Source organism: Rhinopithecus roxellana, chromosome 7 (assembly GCF_007565055.1).
Source record: "Rhinopithecus roxellana isolate Shanxi Qingling chromosome 7, ASM756505v1, whole genome shotgun sequence".
NCBI lineage: Eukaryota > Metazoa > Chordata > Mammalia > Primates > Cercopithecidae > Rhinopithecus > Rhinopithecus roxellana.
In genome coordinates, this window is record NC_044555.1 from 57874579 (window position 1) to 57892666 (window position 18088).

Consider the following 18088-nt stretch of genomic DNA (forward strand, 5'->3'; position numbering starts at 1 on the left):
GGCTGGAGTGCAGTGGCACAATCTCGGCTCACTGCAGCCTGCACCTCTCGGGTTCAAGCGATTCTCCTGCCTCCGCCTCCTGAGTAGCTGGGATTACAGGCACCTGCCACCACGCCCGGCTAATTTTTGTATTTTTAGTAGAGACAGGGTTTCTCCATGTTGGCCAGGCTGGTCTTGAACGCCTGACCTCACGTGATCCACCCGCCTTGGCCTCCCAAAGTGCTGGGATGACAGGCGTGAGCCACAGCGCCCGGCCTATACTGTCTTCTTTCTGGAGCATCTGAATGCCTCCCAAAGTGCTGGGATGACAGGCATGAGCCACCGCGCCTGGCCTATACTGTCTTCTTTCTGGAGAATCTGAATGCCTCCTTGACCACTTCCGCTCCTTCACGGCAGCACTGCCCACTCCAGGGGGCACCACTCCCATGGCAGGCTGTGCCCATGTTGTCTGCGGAGTTGTCTTTGAGGCCCTGACCCTGCCCAGCATTGAGCATGGCTCCTGGCACTTGACAGAGCCCGAAGGTTTGCTGAGAGCTCCCAGGATGGAAGGGCCCTGGCAACAACATGGGTATTCATCTATCTGGCCAAGACATCCACTGAGTGCCTTCTGCAAACTGAGCACCTTGCTAGGCACTGTGGGATCACCAAATGGGGAGGGCAGCTTCCGCCTTCCAGAGTGGATGGCACCAGGCCCTGCTGGGCAGGATAGGACTGGAACCCACTTCTCTGTGGCATGTGCCAGCAGTGGGCCCCACCTACGGTTTGGTCCATGGAGATGACCATGGCCCTTGCCTGGAGGCTAGTCTGAAGTCAGGCTTCTGCCAGCCTTCTGCATCTGGTCACCACCCTGTGACTGTGACACCTCTGAAATGACTCAGGTGACTCTGGTATATCTCCTCCTGGGGTGCCACACAATTGCCCATGGGAGGTCACAGTCACTGCTCCTGACATTCGAGACAAACCGAGGGCTGCAGCCTGGCTTTCAGTTGACTCTAACCCTGCCCCCTCTTCCTTCTCCCACCCCAAACTGACAACTCTTTCCCCAGCCCAATAAGAATGAACACAGGGAGGCCACGATTCAACCAAGTACAAAGGCAGCTTTTGCTTTATTCTCGAGATGCAGGGGGAAGGGGTGGTGCAGCCTGTCTGCCTCCAATCCAGGTCTCTCCAAGCCTGAGGGGCACCCCCAGGCAGCCTAGTTCACACGTGAAAATCCTGAGGAGGCTGGGGGCCTCTACTTCCCAGTCAGCCCACCACCTCACTGGGGTCCAGGTTGCGGATCACCACCAAGTCCTCTCCAGGCCGCATGGCCCAAGGTCTTCCACTGCTGCTCATGGGGCTTGGCTTCTAGACCCTTCTAATCACCTTCCTCAGTTCACTCAGAAGAGAAGCCCCTGCTCCAGATGGTGTGGGACACAGAACGGGCTCTGGGACTTCTTAGTGGACACCCTGCAAGACCCCTCCGTTCCTGCAGTCTTGCTCTCTCTCAGTCACTGGGGAAACAGGTGCCCCCCAAAAGCTCCCCGTTCCCACACCTCAGAGTGGAAGCCACCAGAACAGCTGCTTCCCATTCCTCCCACCTTTCCCTCCCCTTCCCTCCCATCCATCCCCAGCCCTCCCTCCCGATCTTCCTCCCCAACTCCCTTCCCAGCCATCAGTGGAGGGGGGAGTTCCACCTCTGCCAGGCTGCCTGAAGGAGCTGCCAGCCCCCAGGTCAGGTCCACAAAACAAAACAACTATTGGCAAGCACAGAAAGGGAGAAAAACCACAAAAATCGGGGTGCCTTTGTCTACAAATAACTGCAGCGGGGAGAGGCCGAGCTCAGCAGCGAAGCCGGACACTCTCTTGTGCTCCTTTCAGCTCAACTTCCCTGTCTGCAAGTACACGGGTCGGGTGGAGAGATCACTGGGTATGTGTGTGCGTGCACGTGCAAGCACACGCAAGAGCATGGGGAATGGGAAATGCACACGCACAGCCGAAGGGGTGCCCATTACAGGTGTGCCCCCAATACTGGCCACTAGCGTCGTCACTTTACTTGGGCAGAAAGAAGAAAAGCGTCCCTTCTCCTCAGGGGCTTCTCTCTGCTAACAAAGCCCTGTGCGCACACCTAGACGGGGAGGTGTGTGCATGCGCACAGCGAGCACGCGCACACACACACATAATCTCTATAGGAGAGTGAGGGCTGGGGCCCCAGGGGGCTCCTTGGGCCTGGGCCGTGCACCCGCCGGGGCAGCTCACACAGTAGTGACCGAGAGGAGAGGGTTGTAGACCCGCTTGCCATCAGCCGAGCGTGTGCCATGGGCCAGCATCTCCTGGATGGTGATCCAGTTATCCAGGATCTTCTTGTTCCGCTTCTTCATGGTTTTGCGGTGGCTCAGGGCAATGATGTTGAGCTCGGGCTTGCTGTCGCCATTCTGCTGCTCCCGCAGGCACTCCAGCCGGCTCTGCATCATGAACTCGCGCCGCTTCCGCTGTTCGCGGGCTCGGATCAGGTGCTGCTTCCGCTCCTCCTTGCTCCAGTAGCGGCCCATCTTCATCTCGCTCACTGCGTCGTCGTCGGTAGTCATACCGCTGCGCTCCTCCCGGATCTTCAGGGCACGGGCTTTCAGCAGCCGATCTCGCACGGGCCGCTTGGCCACGTAGCGGGTTCCATCGCTGCGCACCTTCACCTTCCACTCCATGCGCGGTGCTTCAGTGGCCGCGGTCGCCACCCCGCCCACCCGAGGGCCACTGGCCAAGCTCAGGGGGCCGTGGCCCAGCTCCTCCAGGCCTCGCGTCGGGGCCAGCTGCACGCAGCTGTGGTAGTGCTCGCCCTCCTGGCCCTGGCTGCGGTGGCGCCGCGAGAGGTAAGGGCTGCCTTCGGGGCCCACGCGCTCCAGGGTCAACCCGGTCTTGGGATTGCGGCGGCCGCGCTCCTCCGCATGCTGCCTCCGGCCGGCCTCAGGATCCCGGGAGAGGGACCGGAACTTGGCGGGGCTCCCCGGTGGAGGAGCTGCCTTGGCGGGGGTGGCAACAGGGGGGCCGGGAGGGGTCCGGTTCAAGTTGGAGTTGCCGGCTGCAGCCCGCCGCAGGGGACTCTCGGGCAGGGGTTCCACGAGCAGCGGGGTGCTGCGGCAGCTCTCCCCAGTGTTGTAGGCGCTGGTGCTGTCCTTGTCCGACTTCTCAGGCAGCTCGGAGATGTCAGACAGCTCGTGCTTCTTGGGCTCGCTGGCCGCCAGGTCGTAGAGGCTCTCCTCCTCCAGCAGCCAGGCCTTCATGCAGCGCTCACGCAGCTGCTGCATCTTCTGCGCCCGCAGGATGTTGCGGCACTTGAATTCCAGGTGCCGTAGCTCCTCCTCCAGCATGGCCATCTCGTGGCCCAGGCTCTCGTTGCGGTTGACATCCAGGGCACTGTTGCCTCCGGAGGCCCGGGGGAATAGGAGGCCCAGCTGATTGCCGTTCTCTAGGTGGCACTTGATCTCCAGGAGCTCGCGGTAGCGCTCATACTCCTCATCTGTGAGGCCCGGGACGTCGCCAGCTCCCAGCCCCGCCCCCTCGGCCAGCAGAGAGTCCATGCTGAAATGGAAGTCCCGGCTCTGCAGGGCGTCCCCTTGCAGGCCAAACTTGCGCAGGCTTCCCGGGGTGTTGGTGGAGCTCGGGGGTTCGTCCCCCAGCAGGTCGTGCTCAGAGCTCTCTTCGTTCCGGGTGCTCTCGTCAGTCCGGCCCACCCCGCTGTCCAGCTCCTGGCTGTTGCTCAGGCCTGGGCCTGCATCGGGAGCCCCCTTCTCCTCTTCGTTTCGGAGCTACAGCAGAAAGGTAAGTACCGCTCAGTTAGGTCCCATGGACAGGGATGTCACGGGATGTCACAGGATTGAAAGGGCTTCAGACCTGGTTCATTTTCCTGCCAAGCATTGGGAGACCCTGCACAGCCTCAGCGCCTTCCACCCAGTTCTTTCCTTCTTGCCCTCCCCACCAGCACCCTTCTCCTTCCTCACCTGCTGGGCAGGGGGTGATTTCAGTTTATGAGCACGCAGCTCCCCCTCATTCTCAGAGCCAAAGTCATCCAGGAAGTCATCCCGGTCGCTGTCCTTCCACCGTTTCGCCAGCTGTGGAGACAGGCCCTGGTGTCCCCACAGCTTCAAGGACCTCCCCATATGCCCTTATCTGCTCTGGGCCCCACACTTTGTTTCTTTGTTTCAGTGAAGTTCAACAACCTGGGGGACAAGGTCCCAGCCCACTCAGCCTTCAGAGGCCAGGAGGGGAAACGGGCCCCAAGAGACCCCTGCCCACCCACCCTCCATCAACTCCAGGTTGTTGGCACATGTGTGCCCTAGTCACGGCCAGCAGCTTCCAAGACAGAAAGCCTGATGTCGTGGCCCTGGGTCGCCCTGCCAGGCACACACACCTGGCTCTCAGGTCGGGCCACCAGCAGGGAGATGTTGGTGTTCTCTTCCTGGCTCAGGATGGCCACCGCCTCTTCCCGGTTCTGGACGTCCACACCGTTAATCTGAGGCAGGCCAGGGTACAATCAACAAGGATGCTAGGGCTGGCCCTAGGGCGGACCCTGGGCGAGTGCAGGGAGCCCAAGCACTCTGGGCTCCGCTGGGCTAGGCTGGGCTTGAGCTCCGGGAGGATGCAACTAAGTGGAGGGTACCAGGGAGAGGGCGGCCTGGCTCTTGCAAGAACCAATGTGTGCTCAGGACAGCATGGAGTGGAGCAAAGGGAGAGGGGTCAGGAGGTTTCAGAGCAGCAGGGGCCCTGGATGCCAGCAAATCCCATAGGCACACGGGAGCCACTGGGGTGAGTGGGCAGGCGAGAGATGAGACTCAGCCTGGGTTTGGGACATGGCAGGCTGCTGGGCCTCAGGCTTGGCTCTTAGTGGGAGAGAGCTAGGGACTGGCTAAAGAGAGGTGGCTGGGCCGACAGGTGCAGCGGGGCCTTGGGCCAGGGCAGCCTGCAAGTGCTCACCTGGATGATGCGGTCTCCCTCACGGATCCGGCCGTCTTTGGCTGCAATGCTGTTGGGATTTACCTGCAGGACACACACATCTTGGGGACTTGGTGCCTAACATGCCCTTTCAGTAGAAGGGAGCAGGCTCACCTCAGGGTCCCCAAAGCAAGCTGAAGGCTCTCTGGCTCCCCTTCCAGCCCCGAGTCCCAGAAAGCAGGGGCAGAGGCTGTGGAGTAGTCGCCTCTCACTGCCCCTGCCCCTGGCACTCCTAGGCTCCTCTGCATGGAAGCCTGTGCTTTTGGTCAGCCCTGAGCTACTTGGTGGGAAGTAGGACATTGTCCATCTGGAAGGGTGGCTTTAGTGGGATGCTGCTAGTAGGGAGGGGCGAGGGGCCACCCCTCCTGGGGATGCACAGACATCTGCCCAAGACGGGTTGAGGAGGGGACTAGAAAGCAGCTCTGTTGCTCGTTCTCAGGCCCATCTGCTGTCCCGCCCGGGCACAGGCCTCTTTCTGCAGATGACTGCCTCAGTGGACAGTGGCTGAAGCCATCGACCATCCTCGCCTCACCACGCAGTACCCTGGCTGTGATGCCCTGTCTCTGCTAGCTGGGACCTTACGGGCAGCCTCTGAGCCATGGGCAGGCCACGTGGAGGGGCCTCGGGGCTGGGGCATACCCGTCTGCATACCTCTCCGACATAAATGCCCAGGTCCTCCTCGTCGTCTGTGCGGTAGCAAACCATCAGGCCCAGCTTGTCCCGGTGGCTACTTTTGTACAGCTCCACCTCCTGCCACGAGGGGTCCGGGAGGAAGCAGAGGTAGAAAGCCCCAGAAATGCGTGAGTGAGGGAGCAGGCAGCACAGCCCAGCCCCTCAACCCGCAGCCCCTCAGCTTCCTCTGGGACCCCTGAGTTCAGTTTCCAGTCCCCGCTTTGAGGGTCTCTCTTACCATCCCAGGTGGCGCATGTACTCAGTGGTCTCCCTCCCAGGAAATGCGCGAGGCACACACAGGCACAGGACACAGAAGACAGACATGCATGGGACGTGGACTCACCAACATGGACAGAACATGTAACCTCACCCGCACCCTCCCTGACTCAGCCAGACACGTGCCGGGAGGGCCACGGGGTCAGGCCTGGGCAGGAAGGCACGCAGGCGTCGGGGCGGCTGCCACAGCTGGCTGCGGGCCCTGGCCTGGCCACCCGGCTCACCTCATACTCCAGCTCGTCCAAGCGGTCTGCCTCCTGCGGGCCGCCCTCCATAAATTCCGCCGGGTCATAATACTCATGGCTGATGGGGGGGCTGCCCAGGAGAAGGTGGGGGTCAGACCGGCTGGCTGTCCTCTCACACCTCAGCCCCAGCTCCCAGGCAGGCCAATCCCAGCGTGCCTGGCACGGAGACCTGCTCTGCTTGTGCTCTCAAGGGTGGGTGGCCCAGCTGCCTCCTGCAGAGCTCCTTCCTGGGCAACATGCAGCCATGCAAAGACCGGGGACACTTCTCGCACCTGAGTGTGCGGCATCCACACGGAGGACCTGCACATACTAGCTCGCCCGTCCCGCAGACCAGACTCCTCCAACCACACCAGCTGGCAGGGACCGACTTCTCCAATCTCTAGGTACCCACCCGCCCGCCCAGTACTGGCCCCACTCATGCAACGCCCCCAGGAGTTATCCAGGCCCTGGAGGACTTCTGCAGAGCAGAGGGAGGCCCACCCTACCTCCAGGGGCTACCTTCCTGGCCCCAAAACTAAGATTGGCTGCTCATGGCCCTGTGGCCTACCTCCCCACAGCCCGAGCTAAGATTAGCAGAATGAGGCAGCGCTCACGCGGTCATGAGCCACCAGGCCTGGATGAAAGGCCCTTCTTCCGGTCGGGCCAAAGAAAGAAGCCGAAGAGATGGAGGAAATTCAGAGCAGGTAGAGGAATGAGACAGACAAGGGATGCAAGAAGATTCAAGAAGTGATGCTTGTGAGGCAGCAGAGGAGAGAGGATGGAGGAGTAGGAGCTGAGGCCCTCAACCCTGGCACTTCCGGCAGCGTCGTCCCGGACAGGAGGGTCCTCCCTCGGCCCTGGGGGTAGATACAACGGGGCACCTTCTGGAGCCTGGCCCAAGGCTAGAGGCCTGGAGGTTTTGGAGCCCTCAGATACCACAGTCAGCTCTGGAGGCCGAGGGGCCTGCTTCCTGCCCGAGAGGGTGGTGTGCAGATGGCCGCCCCAGGTGGCCTGCCCTCTTTGGAGGCAGGGCCCGGGGCCCTCCTGAGGGCGACTCACAGCTCAGAGAGGACGTACGGCTCCAGGATGACCATGGGCGGGGTGGGCGGACGCAGCTTGCCCAGCGCCATGATATGCTCGAAGGTGATGTCGGTCTGAGTGCCACTGTCCACCAGCTGCAGGTCGTGACAGGAGCTGTCCCCCCGGAGGCGGGGGCTGCGTCTCAGCACCTGGATCACCAGGGGCTCCTTGGAGGAGCGCAGGGCCTGCAGAGTTTGCTCCTGAGACAGCTTGGAGAGCTCCTTCCCGTTCACCTGCGGCAGAGACACGCCTCTGTAAGAACCCTCAAGGGCCCACTCCTCCCCTGTGAGGTCAAGGCAGAGGCCCTAGCTGGCAGGACCTGGGCTGACAACCAGCACCCCAATCCGCTCAAGCAAGGAACCTGCTCTCTGTCTGCAGCCCTGGCTACCTTTGGTGCCCCCGTTCCCAGGCAAGCCCCACTGCTCAGCCTTCATCCCACTGAAGGCCAGCTGGGGATCGCCAAGTCACACCAAGGGCTGGGGGACCCAGCCTCTGTGCACTGGGTCTGGAGGCTGTGATACCACCCTACAACGTCCTCCAGACTCTGCTTGAGCTCTCCTGGTCTCTCCCCATCCGGACCCGCTTCTTTCTAGGGCAGCACTAAGGCCACAGCTAGCATGAAGAAGATCCCATTGAGTTCCTTGGCACTGACTGGACCATAACAGCCAACACTCAGTGAGCATCTGTGTTGTGCTCATTCAACATCAAGCAAGAGGATGACCTTGACTCTTCAGATGAGCTGAGTCTCTCAACAAATGTCTACTCACTAGGGAGGGCCAGGGTCAGGTTGGGGGAGAAGTAGGAAGATGCCTAAAGATAGGGTGTTGTAGCCTCACAGTGGCAACTGACTTGCCCAAGAGAAAAGCCTTTGACATACAAGAAATCCCCTGGAACTGCAAAGTAGCCTAAAAGAGGTGCTAGGAAAGTGGTCCTTATAAAGCCACCACTGGGCCGGGCGCAATGGCTCACGCCTGTAATCCCAGCACTTTGGGAGGCTGATCACAAGGTCAGGAGATTGAGATCATCCTGACTAAAATGGTGAAACCCCGTCTCTGCTAAAAATACAAAAAAATTAGCGGGGCGTGGTGGTGGACGCCTGTAGTCCCAGCTACTCGGGAGGCTGAGGCAGGAGAATGGCGTGAACCCAGGAGGCGGAGCTTGCAGTGAGCGGAGATTGTACCACTGCACCCCAGCTTGCATGACAGAGCAAGACTCTGTCTCCAAAAAAAAAAAAAAAAAAAAACCCACCACTGTTTTTTTGGGCACATGCCATGTGCTACATTCTGGGAAAGACCCCTGATGTGGGTCCCCACAAAATCCTAACCCCCAACAACCTTGAGGGAGATGCCATTATTGCAGATGAGGAAACCACGTCAGCAAGCTCAGCAAGGTGGTGGCACTGAGTCAAGGTCATGAGCCAGGACAGGCTGCCCGGTGGCCAGAAGGAGGGGTCAGGGAGGAGGCGGCCATCGAGGGCCAGGGCCCAAGGTGGAAGCGGGACCTGAGCAGCTCTGCGGGATGCTGTGGGGGTGAAGGAAGGACGATGGAGGGGAGCAGAAGGAAGCCCATTATGTACAGCGCAGCTGGTGAGGCAAGGAGTGCCCACAAGGTCGAAGGCTGCTTCCGCAGCACCCTGGCACAGTATGCTGCCACCTTCAAGTCCTCCTTGGGGAAGGGAGGCAAGTAGAGAAGGGATGAATGACTAAGGACCAAGAAGGACTGAACAGACTCCACCAGAATTCAGGGCACGTGCCACAGGGCCAGCAAGGGTCAGCAGGAAGCATTTCCAGGAGGAGGCAGCTCTCGAGGCAGGTGTGCAGGGTCTCCTCATGGGCCCAGTAGCTTGTGGAAGGGCTGTTCTGGGCCTGGGGAGGCTACACACTAGCATTGTGCCCAAATGGCTATGCCCCGCAGGTGAGCGTGGGGACAGGTAAGGGAGCACACATGGCCGGCCATGCATGCCTTGGCGGGAGGCAGAGAAGGCTTCTGGAGCAGGGGGCACCTGGCCTCCATCAGGCAAAGGGAGCAGGGCCAAGAAAAGACATGGGGAGGTTGGTTTGCAGTTGGAAGCGAAGCCCCCAGTCAGCACGGAGAGGACCCAGAGTCCACCTAGGGATGGAGCAGGCTGGAAGCTTGTGCCAGATGAGAGGGCAGAAGGGCCCTGGGTGTGGACGCAGGTGGATGCGGCTGCACAGAGTCCTCTGCTTTTCCGAGTTGTGCGAATATTAGCAAGTTTACAAGAACTCTCTGTCCTGCATTCTCAGGGCAGCACCTCCCTCCCCAGGTTTCTCACAGAGATATGAATTCCGACGGCAAAATCTTGTCTTAGTGCCTGCAACACAGTAGAACCACCGCTGTAGGAGTCTTTCCGGGAAGACAGCTATCACAGGAGAGCCCAGCTTGTCCTCGGAACCCCTATGGCCTCAGCAGTGGCTCCTGCGTTACCTTTTTTCGACCTATGTCCTTGTAGATAATCATTGAAGTTTTCTATGTCTCCCTCCTCCCCCAAATTTTTCATATTCTGAAAAGAGCTTGTTGTCAAAATCAGTTTTGTCTGATTGTAAAAGAAACACATGTTCATTTTTTGTTTTTTGGGGGCTTTTTTTTTTTTTGAGATGGAGTCTTGCTGTGTTGCCCAGGCTGAGGTGCAGTGGCATGATCTTGGCTCACTGCAACCTCCACCTCCTGGGCTCAAGCAATTATCCTGTCTCAGCCTCCCAAGTAGCTGGGACTACAGGTGTGTGCCACCACGCCCAGCTATTTTTTTTTTTAGACAGTCTTGCTGTGTCATCCAGGCTGAAGTGCAGTAGCACAATCTTGGCTCACTGCAACCTATCTCCTGGGTTCAGGCGATTCTCCTGCCTCAGCCTCCCCAATAGCTAGGATTACAGGCACCCACCACCACACCTGGATAATTTTTGTATTTTTAGTAGAGATGGAGTTTCACTATGTTGGCCAGGATGGTCTCGAACTCCTGACCTCAAGTACTCCTCCTGCCTCAGCCTCCCAAAGTGCTGGGATTACAGGCATGAGCCACCGCACCCGGCCATGCGGCCTATTTCCTTCCAGTCTGTTTTCTATGTGTGCCGTTTTGCAGCTGCAGGCCCCTTAAAGGTCCATCCACACCAGTGGACCATCATGTTCATCATCACATCACTAAGGCTGGCTTTGATTTTTTATTATAAAGAATGTGGCAAAGACACATTTTGGGGTGCATTTTGCACATTTTTCATACTTAAATCTTTGTGTAACCAGTGGTTGTCAAAGTGGATAAAATTTCTTGAGGTGCAATTTCTGGATCAAAGACTATAAAGGAAACAGCTTTCAGCTAGGAAAGTATTTGTTGGAAGACCATAAGAATGCCAGTCGGGACAGGGCACGCTGTGCTTGGTGGAGAGGCTGCAGTGAGAAAGGCAGGATGGAAGAGGGTAGGCGGCAGCAGAGTGTGGGTTCGGGAAGGCTGTAGACAAAGGGACATGACGGAATGGCCTCAACACTCTCAGCAGCAGTGACTAGAGCCGACTGAAGCTGGGAAATTTGGGCGCCAGTTGTCAAACACAGCCATTATTGATATTTTAACTGTAGAAATGTACAGGTAACTGAATGATATTAACAACAAAGTCAATAAATCCTCGGAACACATCACTGTCTAATTATCTTACTACACTTTTCTGTCATCTGTGCTCTTGGGGTTATTCACATCTGGCGTGGGAGGTGGGAATACTCTGATGGTGTGTGCATTCCCCCCAACTCCAAGCTCAGTGACATCGCAGTGGTGGCTTGAAATCGGCTACAGTGGCAGCATTTACACTGAGGAAATCGGCAAATGCTCCAAATCAGGGCTTTTTGTCTGGGAACATTTACCAGCTTACCACTGCCCTTGAGGAGAAGCCAAAACACAAGCAGAAGGGCTCGGAGCTGTCCTCAGGGTTTCTTCCTGAACTCCCGGGGCAGGACAGCAAGCAGGCAGTGGGATGCTCAGGTGACAGAGATGACAGAGAACGCAGGAATGCCTTTCTCCCTGGAATCATTACCCAGCAGCAGTGTTGCTATGGAAACTGAGGAGAGCTTGCTGGGCGGGCTTGTGGAGGCTGGGATGTCAAGAGGGGGATGGGCGCGTGCACAGCCTCAGCACCTCAGATCAACAGCAATCAGAGTGATCGCCTGTGACAGCCAGGCAGGTCTTTGGGGGGAAGCCACTGGCTCTTGAAGCCTTCTTTCTCTCTCTCTCTCTCTCTCTCTCTCATCAGGTCATGTTGGACCCCCAAGGAAGAAATGAGCTCCTCTCTGGGGAGGGGCTAAGGGCTGCCAACAAGGTGGGAAAATATGGGGCCATAAGCATAGAGGTACAGGGCCAGGCACATGGTAAGGAGCCACATTGTGGCCCTTCTGATGACAGCAGCTCTTCCAGTTCTGCTCAGAGCCCTGCTCCCCCCACCCCCAACCATCCTGAGGTAGCACACTGGTAAAGCCACCCCTGTAATGCCCCAACTTTCGGATTGCCTACTCGACCACTCCAGTCTCTAAAAGGCACAAACACTCAACATGGCCAACCCCAGGCTTGCTTCCCGCCAGACTCTCCCTCCTACCCCACCTGCAAACATTTCCGCACCCTGGGAGCTCGCCCCACCAAGACAGAAGACCTAGTCCAAACCCTGGCCAAGCAATTCCAATTGGATCAAAGACCTACAGAGACAAAGCAAAACAAGAGAACAATATCTTTACCGTGTGGGATAGAGATGAAATTCTCAATATTTCAAATGGGCAAGCAATAATGGAAGAGATGTAAAACTTCTAGACGACAAAAGACACCCTAAATGCAGTAAAAAGGCGGGCTCAGAGGAGAGCCTTTCAATGCACGGACCTCATAATGGGTTTTCCAGAATATGCAAAGAATTCCTACAAAACAAGAAGAAAACACAGACACAAACAACTCAAGAAGAACATCGGCAAAGGATATCAACAGGTGCTCAGGGCAAAGGGGACCCACCAGCAAGCACCTGGAGCCATGAGATGGGAGGAGACGCCCTTCAGAACTGCCACCAGGAGGACCAGGAGGATGGGGGCATGAAGTCCACAGCGGCCAAACACCAGGGACAGCCCAAAGGTCTGCCAGCGGTCAAACAAACAATTTCTGGCATTCTGTATGTGCGGTTAATGGAGGCGCACATGCTTATTCATAGTATGTACTTGGTGGAAAACACAGCAGAGAGGCAAGCAGAGGAAGGGCGTCGGGGACGGGTGGGCACAGTCGGCTTCAATCTGCCTTCAATACCTTCTTCAAGGAAAAACGCTCAGGCCAACAGGGCCCACATCAAAGCTGGGTGCCAGTGCTGGTGCTAAGTAACGTGAGATGATGCCCCATACTTCTCCAGATGCTACAGCAAGTCCAGGAGGCCTCAAGGTACCCAGGCCGGAGCTCAGCCTTTTATGTGTGATTGTCTAATTACCTCCCTTTCATTAGACTACAAACCCCAAGAGGGCTTCACCCTGAGTTCTACTTCCATCCCAACTCCTGGCAGTTTGCTAAAGACAAAAGTTTAATATGTTTCTTGGCTGAATTAAAATTTTATATATTTCCATAATTTGTTGAATATATATTAATGACCTGTAATTTATCTGATCTATCTTTATAAAACAATAATAAGAAATGGGGGCCGGGCGCGGTGGCTCAAGCCTGTAATCCCAGCACTTTGGGAGGCCGAGACGGGCGGATCACAAGGTCAGGAGATCGAGACCATCCTGGCTAATATGGTGAAACCCTGTCTCTACTAAAAAAAATATATATAAAAAACTAGCCGGGCGAGGTGGCAGGCGCCTGTAGTCCCAGCTACTCGGGAGGCTGAGGCAGGAGAGTGGCGTAAACCCGGGAGGCAGAGCTTGCAGTGAGCTGAGATCCGGCCACTGCACTCCAGCCTGGGCGACAGAGTGAGACTCCATCTCCAAAAAAAAAAAAAAAAACTAGCCGGGCGAGGTGGCGGGCGCCTGTAGTGCCAGCTACTTGGGAGGCTGAGGCAGGAGAATGGCATAAACCCGGGAGGCGGAGCTTGCCGTGAGCTGAGATCTGGCCACTGCACTCCAGCCTGGGCGACAGAGCGAGACTCCGTCTCAAAAAAAAAAAAAAGAAGAAGAAGAAGAAGAAACAAGGTTTCACCATGTTGCCTAGGCTAGTCTCTAACTCCTAGGCTCAAGCCACCTGCTTAGTCCTCCCAAAGTGTTGGGATTACAGGCATGACCCAGCCCCTGGGTCTGATGTACCCAGACTCTACTCAAAATACAAAAATTGCCCGGCGCGGAGGCTCACGCATGTAATCCCAGCACTTTGGGAGGCCAAGGCAGGCAGATCACCTGAGGTCAGGAGTTTGAGACCAGTCTGGCTAACAGAGTGAAACCCCGTCTCAACTGAAAATACAAAAATTAGCCAGGCATGGTGGTGCACGCCTGTAATCTCAGCTACTTGAAGAGACTGACACAGGAGAATCACTTGAACCTAGGAGGTGGAGGCTGCAGTAAGCTGAGATTGCACCACTGCACTCCAGCCTGGGCAACAGAGTGAGACTCCATCCACCCCCCATTCCCCCCGAAAAAAGTCTCCTTCATCAAGTGCAAACCTCCCTCCTTTGGAACAATCCAGAAGAAATCCACTTTGCTTCTAGTATGTGGAGAGTGGGGATTGTTGACTGAGCTCATTATCGCAAAACTCTCACTACTGAATGTTTCCTTCATTGGGAGCAACCTCCCTCCTTTGGAGCAATCCAGAAGAAACCCACTTTATCTTGCAACACTTCGCGTGCCTGAAGCCCACTCAAATGCCCCTTGTCCCCCCTCGTCCGGGTTCCCAGTGACTCTCATCTTCTCCAGCGCTCCTGTGCCATCCTGACCACATGCTGGGCATCATGCTTCCCCTAAGTGAGGCCACCCTGTGGCAGTCAACCCTGTTGATTGGGTAGTGAGCTGGCAGCCAAGCAAACCCTCAAAGCCTGTTCACAAAGACCCCTCCTCCATCCCATGCTAGCGCGATAGATTTTGTCGCATTTCCTTTCAAATAATCAAAGTGCTCAGAGCGCCACACTGAGGAGGCAGAGGAGCACAAAGATGAAAATACAAGTCCCTGGTACTCCGCTGCCCCAGGGAGGGCAGCAGCCTGTGAGCACAACATGGCTCAGCCGGGAGCTTGATGTGCCCTATGGCGACTCTTCGGCATACAGATCTATTTCCTTCCTGATTTGCTGCCAAGACGGGCCCAAGAGGGCTGACCCTACGACTGTGGCTCCAATCTCAACCACAGTTGACATGGAAGTCCTTAATTTCCATCACGGTCCCTGCTCTGAACAGGGGACTCCAGCCTTAGCGGGGCCCCTCTGCCTGAATGTGGCCCAAGTGGCCCTCACACCCTGCTTGGGACAGTCCAGTTCCCCCTTTGCACACTGAGAGCACTCATGGCCCCAGGTCCCCTGCAAGCCCAGTTCCTCCTCCCAGCCGACCCTATCACCCTCTCTAGACACACTTAGTCTGAATCTTATCCCAGAGTGTAGAGTGGTCAACTTTCTGGAAAGGAATTTGTCAATAACTATAAAAATTCTTGAAAACGTTCATCGTAGCCTTTGATCCAGTCAATGTGCTCTAAGTAATTTAGTCTAAAATAGTAATAATAATGATAGATATTACATAAATTTAATCACAAGGATGTTTACAATTTAATTACAAGGTTGTGGGCTCCAGGTCGGGGAGGAGACCTTCCGGTCTGGAAGGGGACCTGGGGAAGGAGGAATGAAGCACAGCCCCCACCCCTCCAGAGGAGGTGGCCCCAGGCCTTCCCCAGGGAACCCTGGGAAGCTGGTTCTTTCTGGAAGGCTGGAGAAGGGCCTGGCCATGGGTCCTGGAGGCCACTTAGGCCAGGCAGGCCTCAGGCCAGGAGGACTGAGCCATGCGCCCTCCCCACAGCGCAGCCCCTCTGCACGCCCCCCCAATTGGTCCCTGTAAGGCTTGCAGAAAGGGTTCTGAGTGGCCGAGCTGTGGCCGAGGCTCTCCCAGCCCAGCATCTGAGCAGAAGAGGACAGGTGCTGGGGCACTGACCGCCCCAGGCCCCGGCCGGCAGGATCCCAGGTTGGGCTGCCTTCTGAGGGAGCCGGTGCCCACCCAGCAACCTGCAGCCCAAGGCAGGGTGCCCTGGGAAAGCCACCATCACCCCCAGCCCCTCGGTGTGAGCAAGCCCCCCGCAGGTGTGTCCCCACTCACCAGTGCGGTTCCCAGGCTTGTCGGGAGCTTGGTGGTGGGCCTGGACGCTAGGGGGGCAACGTGGGGCAGGGACGAAGCTCTCCCGCCCACAGATGAGTGGGAGGAGGTCGTGGTGGGCATGGGAAGACCTTTCCAACAATCAGGAGTGTTGGGGGTTGAGCAAGGCAGGGGAGGGGCCCTGGCAGGTGGGGCACCAGGGACCCCAGGGCTGGGGCTAGGCCTGCGGGTGGGGCATGTGCTGGGGATTCTGTGGGCCGAGGACACGTGACTCCCGGGCAGGCTGGAGATGGTGTGGGGTGGGCCTGGGAAGCACAGGGTGCCGCATAGGAAAGAAGCGCCAAGGAGCTGAAGGGAGAGATGGTGGACTGCATGAGGAGCAGACGGTGTGAGGTGCTTGGATCTACAACACACCCCCCATCCCGTTTCGCTCCCCAAGGGGATTCGTTGGAAGGTGGGAGGGGACAGGGACAAAGCTGCCTGGGTGGGTAGAGTGGTCAGGACAGCCTCTCTGGGTCGGTGACACTTAAGCTGAGACCTAAATGATGACAAGAAACCAGCCATGCTTCCTTGTAGCGAAGGGAGCTCCCAGCAGAACACACTGTAGGGGCTAGACCAGCAAGCAACGGCAGTGATCCAGACCACAGATGATGGTGGCATGACCCCAGGGGTGGCAGTAGAGATGGTGGGATGTGGTCAGAGTCAGCTTGGGTTTTAGAGGTAGGCTGCCAGGATCTGCCGTTGGGCTGGGGGCAAGGGACAGGGAGGACTTGAAGATGACATCGAATAAGCGCAGGAAAAGACGTGTCAGCACGGGCCAGTTCGCACAGAGGAAACGCACGCCCAAACCACAGTGAGATACCGCCACACACCACAAGGGGCCGGAATCAGTGAAAGGAGTATTGGAGAGGATGCGGGGACTCTGGAGCCTCACACTTTGTTGCTGGGCATGTAAAATAGTGCAGCCAGGGAAGCAGTCTGTGGCTCCTCACAAGGTTAGGTGTAGCTTATGTATATGACGCAGCAATCCCCAAAGAACTGAAAACAGGCATGCAAAGAAAACTTATGCTCAAATGCTCACAGCAGAGTATCCATAGTAACCAAGACTCGGAGGCAACCCGTGTCCGCCAGTGGATGAATGGATGAGCACAACATGGTACACCCATCCCGACATATAAAGATTCAAGGCGGGCACACACGACTGCATGAGCACAGTCTAGCAAGGCAAAGAGGCCAGTCGCAAGATCCCATACTGCATGATTCCATTTCCGTGAAGTGTCCAGAACGGGCAAATCCATACAGACAGAAAGCAGATGAATGGTTGTCAGGACTTGGAGGCAGGGGGGCCTGGGGAGTCACTGCTGAGGGGTATGAGGTCCCTTTTGGGGTGATGAACCTGTTCTGGAACTAGACAGTGGCCATGGCTGCACAACATTGAGAATAGACTAAAAGTCACTAGTGGTAAATGTTATGTTATGCGTATCTTACCACAAAACAACATAAAATTGCCACACAGGACCACAAGGACCAGGGGTATCCTCACAGCAGTGAGGAAGATCGAGGAAGGAAGGACTCAGGGATTAGGCCCGGGGCAGGAAATGGAAAGTTTTTATCTCTCACTTGAACTTCCCGAGGCCTGTGGACATCTCCAGTGCCCCACTCCAACTCTCTCTGGCCCAAGTCCAAGTCAGCTAACTGGGTGGCATGTGACCATTGCTGTTCAATTAAACTACAAATTTTTCTTTTTTTCTTTTCTTTTCTTTTCTTTCTTTTTTTTTTTTTTTTTTTGAGACGGCGTTTCACTCTTTTTGCCCAGGCTGGAGTGCAATGGTGCAATCTCGGCTCACCGCAACCTCCGCCTCCCAGGTTCAAGCGATTCTCCTGCCTCAGCCTCCAGAATAGCTGAGATTATAGGCATGCGCCACCACCCCGGCTAATTTTGTATTTTTAGTAGAGACGGGGTTTCTCCATGTTGGTCAGGCTGGTCTTGAACTCCCGACCTCAGGTGATCCACCTGCCTCGGCCTCCCAAAGTGCTGGGATTACAGGCGTAAGCCCCCGCACCTGGCCTAAACTAGAAATTTTTCTTGATATAAAATCATGAGATGACGGCCGGGCGTGGTGGCTCAAGCCTGTAATCCCAGCACTTAGGGGCGCCGAGGCAAACAGATCACTTGAGGTCAGGAGTTCAAGACCAGCTTGGCCAACATGGGGAAACTCTATCTCTACGAAAAATACAAAAATTAGCAGGGCGTGGTAGAAAGCACCTGTAATCCCAACTACTTGGGAGGCTGAGGCAGGAGAACCAGTGGAACCCGGGAGGTGGAGGTTGCAGTGAGCCGAGATCCCACCACTATACTCCAGCCCAGATAACAGAGCAAGACTCCGTCTCAAACAAAAAAATCATGAGATGAAGCTGGGCATGTTGTCTCGCTCCTGCAGTCCCAAGTGGTGGAGGAGGTAGGGGGCAGGCAGTAGTGCTGAGGGCAGAGGATCACTCGAGCATTGGGAGGTGAAGGCTGCAGTGAGCCGTAATTGTGCCACTGCACTTCAGCCTGGGCAACAGACTGAGACCCTGTCTCAAAAATAATAAAAATAAATAAATAAATAAATAAATAAATAAATAAATAAATAAAT

The 18088-nt window shown here is 56.5% G+C and overlaps 1 protein-coding gene across 7 annotated transcripts in view; it reads right to left on the minus strand.

The window, feature by feature from the left end:
- Positions 1–1077: 1077 nt before the first annotated feature.
- PDZD4 (PDZ domain containing 4) overlaps positions 1078–18088 on the minus strand; it is a 29210-nt gene continuing 12199 nt past the window's right edge. The window contains exons 2-8 of one of the 7 annotated variants that reach the window (XM_030933482.1): positions 7215–7450; positions 6138–6228; positions 5617–5715; positions 4948–5010; positions 4385–4486; positions 3975–4085; positions 1078–3782 (exon numbers count right to left, since the gene is read on the minus strand). In XM_030933482.1, coding sequence (XP_030789342.1) covers positions 2235–3782; positions 3975–4085; positions 4385–4486; positions 4948–5010; positions 5617–5715; positions 6138–6228; positions 7215–7450 — 2250 coding nt within the window. In that variant the 3' untranslated portion in view covers positions 1078–2234. Of the gene's footprint in view, positions 3783–3974; positions 4086–4384; positions 4487–4947; positions 5011–5616; positions 5716–5875; positions 6229–6314; positions 6536–7196; positions 7451–18088 lie in introns of those variants that run through there. The other 6 variants (XM_030933481.1, XM_030933487.1, XM_030933485.1 and 3 more) reach the window with 6 other exon arrangements.